The sequence below is a fragment of the Puccinia triticina genome, chromosome 15A, assembly GCF_026914185.1.
Source record: "Puccinia triticina chromosome 15A, complete sequence".
In the NCBI taxonomy this organism is placed as follows: Eukaryota; Fungi; Basidiomycota; class Pucciniomycetes; order Pucciniales; family Pucciniaceae; genus Puccinia; species Puccinia triticina.
This window is the reverse complement of record NC_070572.1, coordinates 146,567-150,431: the sequence shown is the minus strand read 5'-3', so window position 1 is coordinate 150,431 and position 3,865 is coordinate 146,567. Positions and strand designations below refer to the sequence as shown.

The 3,865-nt window shown below is 44.4% G+C and overlaps 1 protein-coding gene across 1 annotated transcript; it reads left to right on the top strand.

Moving 5' to 3' along the window:
• Window positions 1-615: 615 nt before the first annotated feature.
• PtA15_15A16 (uncharacterized protein) lies at window positions 616-2,255 on the top strand (the record flags this gene model as incomplete). Its single annotated transcript, XM_053163348.1, has 2 exons — window positions 616-906; window positions 2,244-2,255. 2 exons carry the CDS (start codon window positions 616-618, stop codon window positions 2,253-2,255), a joined length of 303 nt encoding a protein of 100 aa, XP_053027182.1.
• Between the last annotated feature and the right edge of the window lie 1,610 nt (window positions 2,256-3,865).

Genomic DNA, 3,865 nt, shown 5'->3' with positions numbered 1-3,865 from the left:
CACTTCACACGCCACACCCTTCAACCCACACTCCACACAACGGGCCGTTGTTGCCACGGGGCACAATAGCTCATCTCAGGCCCAACATCACGCCGCCCGTTGCCCCAGCATGACAAGCACACAGGCCCATCCCGCTCACAACTGAACCTGGCCTATCCCTTCCAACGTTTGTCTGTATTGCGCTGCAAGCTGAAATCTTTGTCCTCATGCCAGCTACAAAGCACTCTACCAAGAGCTCCATGAAACCCGTCACCGTCAGTGTGTACTGATTGATTGGTCGAGAAGACAGAACACCTCTAATGCTAATGGTAAGTCTAGACACCACCAGTCCACCCAAAAAAATGCAAAATCAACCCCGTCAAGTCCGACTCATGACCCATCAATCCTAGCTATAAAAACCTTCCAACTGAGCAGACCAACCCATTTCTTAGCTGCCCCCACTCCCGATTGCAACCCACATTACCTCGAGCCTATGCTGATCTTCAAACTTTTTTTTGCCCTGTTCTAAGCATTTTTGGATTGACTAGGTCGTCACCGTTGACCATATCCTTATTACCTCCGTGTTCAACAAGCCGTCTCATCCTGGGATCAGCAAGCCGACCGACTGGCCCAATAATGCTGATGTGCTCCGCACGACCGTCTAGCTCAGCAGGACCACCCAGTCTGACCTCCCTGCTTGCTAGACTTTACACATCCTGTATCAAGGATGGCCTTGACTTCAGCAAGCCCCCCGCGTCTGTTGAAACACTCCAGCTGACCGCCGAGTCGCAGCGGGCTGCCCACATGATCCTGCGTCTCAACGACCAGGTCGTTGCCGCCTTCGTCACCAGCCACCTGCAGCCCGCCATTGTCCGGCAGGCCGTTGCTGCCAGTAAAGGTCCCAACATTGCTCATTGCTTCGCCGTTGTCAGCCGCATCAGAAGCTCCATCCTTCTCAATGCCATGACTGAGATCATTAACACCCTTGACGTCTCCACCAATACCCCGCCCCCTTCCCCCAGTCCACACCCACCCTCTCTACCTATCCAAACTACATCCTTGATGGGAGGACACCAGGCCCCCCTCTCCTCTAAACCTCCCATACTATCACCACCACCAAGTCTCCCTCAAAAAACCCTTCATCCTCCAAAATTCTGCAGTGACACGCTGGCAGACTGGCCTTATACACAATCTTGTCCGATCAATCCTCAGCGGTATACTTGATGTTGGCGGGGCACCTGAAGCCTGCTTGTCATTTTTTATGTTGCTGATGATTTTTCCTATTTGATCATCTAGATAATTGGCTGCATTGGAGGACAAGCCACATAACTACATATTGAAGGCTTGCACGGACTTGACAAAGTAAGCACCCAGGTTGTGATTCCTTCTACTAATAAATCTTGTTCAACTCCTACATCACTTATTAACTCTGTTGTTCCCAGTCAACTAACAATGTCTTCCTAAGATATTTTTCCCCTTTTTCAAACATGCGGGTTAAGGCAGCAGATTTAGACAGGATTTGGAAGATATTGGGTAAAGATCCAAGGCATCATAACATCAAACTGATTATCAGCAATGAGGAAGATGAAATGGATGCCCATGTGGATGATGAGCATACAGAAGGAACATGGTTTCCTGTTGATATGGAAAATGGAATTGGCCTTCCCTGGAGCTATGACTGGCATAACAGATATTTGTCATTTTTTCTTCCTCTTTTTTCTGTTGCCTCCTATCAATGAGGCTTCTCTGTAATGTTGTTAATGATGATTGTATTATATTCTTACCTTGATGTCATACATCTAAGACTGTGTTTGTTAGCATGATAAATATAGCGTAATCATAAAAACACACTATGATTACATATTTTAAAGCACATGTTTTTAGGCTAATGTTTTGTACGTCAACTGTCATAAACCTGAACAGTTGATTTCCAAAATATTAGCCAAAATAATGATGTTTTACATAAAATAAATGTTGTGTGTTTTTAATATTACAGCATATTTATCACGCTAACAAACGCAGCCTAAAATTTATTTTTCAAAGGATTGTGCCATGGTCAACTAAACATGACTATACCTGAACTACTGCCAATCCAATCTTCACAAAAGGACATGAAATACAAACAAATTTGATAAATAAAATGCTAAATGAGGACTGTTTTCCACCACCACCTGCAAGAGTAAGCCACCGTGTGTGGGGCTAAGTCAACAGCAAGCCCAGGTCCATTGGTTCACTCAACTCTTACTGGATCCATTTCCCGCTAGCAGCAACATTGAGCCCAAGAGATGGGGGATTGAGGACCTTAAGAGCCTGAGGCACCATTGAAGGGGGTTTGGTGTGCGCAGTGCAATGATTTCACTGTTGGCACATCTGTAGAAGAGATGGAGCAGCTGAACCTTGGGCTGTCAGCCAGGGGGTTGCTGGCTGGAATTTCATCCCTGCAGCGGCGTAGCCGCTTTGAACTCTAGTTCCAAAAAAACCATGAATAATCAGAATCAATAGACTGACATGTGACGTGAATGATAACAAATGCAAAAAATGAATCCCAAAATCCATCCTAAATTTTTGCGGGCAGGCAAAGGACATCCAAAATCTCAAATTTGCACTGCAGGTAACAAAAAAACAGTGTCTGGGGTGTTTTCACTGCCGACTAAAATTTAGGATGGATTTTGGGATTCATTTTTTTCATGCATTATCATTCACATCACATTTCAGTCTATTGATTCTGATTATTCATGGTTTTTTTGGAATAGTATTAAAGATTTTCCAAAATTATCATTTAATGAAAAAATATTTTCAGCTGGTATGCACTTTTTTTTTCCAAAAACATTACTTATATTCATTCTTTTGGAACCTTTCTGTCCATCCTCCCAATAAATCAGAACTTAACAGGCATGGTTTGTATGTGTTCTAGTCAAAAGAAAATTCATGAAAACTTTCTTCTGGGCACTGTACTGGCCACCGGACTTGGAAAAACACAGCTGGGTGGACACTCTGTACTGTTGGTCAAGCCGGGACCTTCCCAGCGCAATGTACAGTACTAACAGGCCTGAAAAGCTGGGAAAGGCCCAGCCCCATTTCCATCATTTATACTGGTCATTCAGCCGGGTGTTTCCCAACCCAGCAACCTGTAGTTAAGTGGAGGGTGTCTCCACTCAATGCCTCATCAACCCTGGTCACCAAGTGGAGAATCCCTCCACTCAGTGGCCAGTACACACCAGTCGCCAAGTGGAGAATCCATCAACTCAATAGCATTAACAACTGCATTAACAACTAGTCATCAAGTGGAGGCTGTCTCCAATTTATGGGCAGTAAATTAGAGATTTTCATTGAGTGGACACACCCTCCACTCAATTTTTTTCCAACAGACATCAATTGGAAGGTATCTCCACTCCATTACTGCACACCCTAATCATAGAGTGGAGTGTGTCTCCACTTGACATCTAGTACACACCAGTAAGTGCAGAATCCCAGGGTGTACCAAGCATCAAGTGGAGCTACCCTCCACTCAATTACTATTGTGTACACCATGGATTGGATCTAAGATCAGCCTTAGTTGAACATAAGCGCAACAATTTTGAATCCTGAATCACACATGCTCACATGGCTGACATCATATAGTGTTCCCAAACAAAAATACAGTTTGGCACACTCTAGAGTGCCACACATTCCCCCCTGGGGATTCCTCATTCCTTATTCTACCAGACAACATCTAAAAGGACAGATCAAGACCAATTCTGCTCAAAGAGCAGTAGATCCAATTGGTAAGTAACTTGTGTTCCTAACTAGGCTGAAAAGTCTATAGCTGGCTGGATAGATGTTTGCTTACTATAAATGTAGAAAACACAGAAAGACTCCTTCACTTTTTAGCCAAAGCGCACTAGCC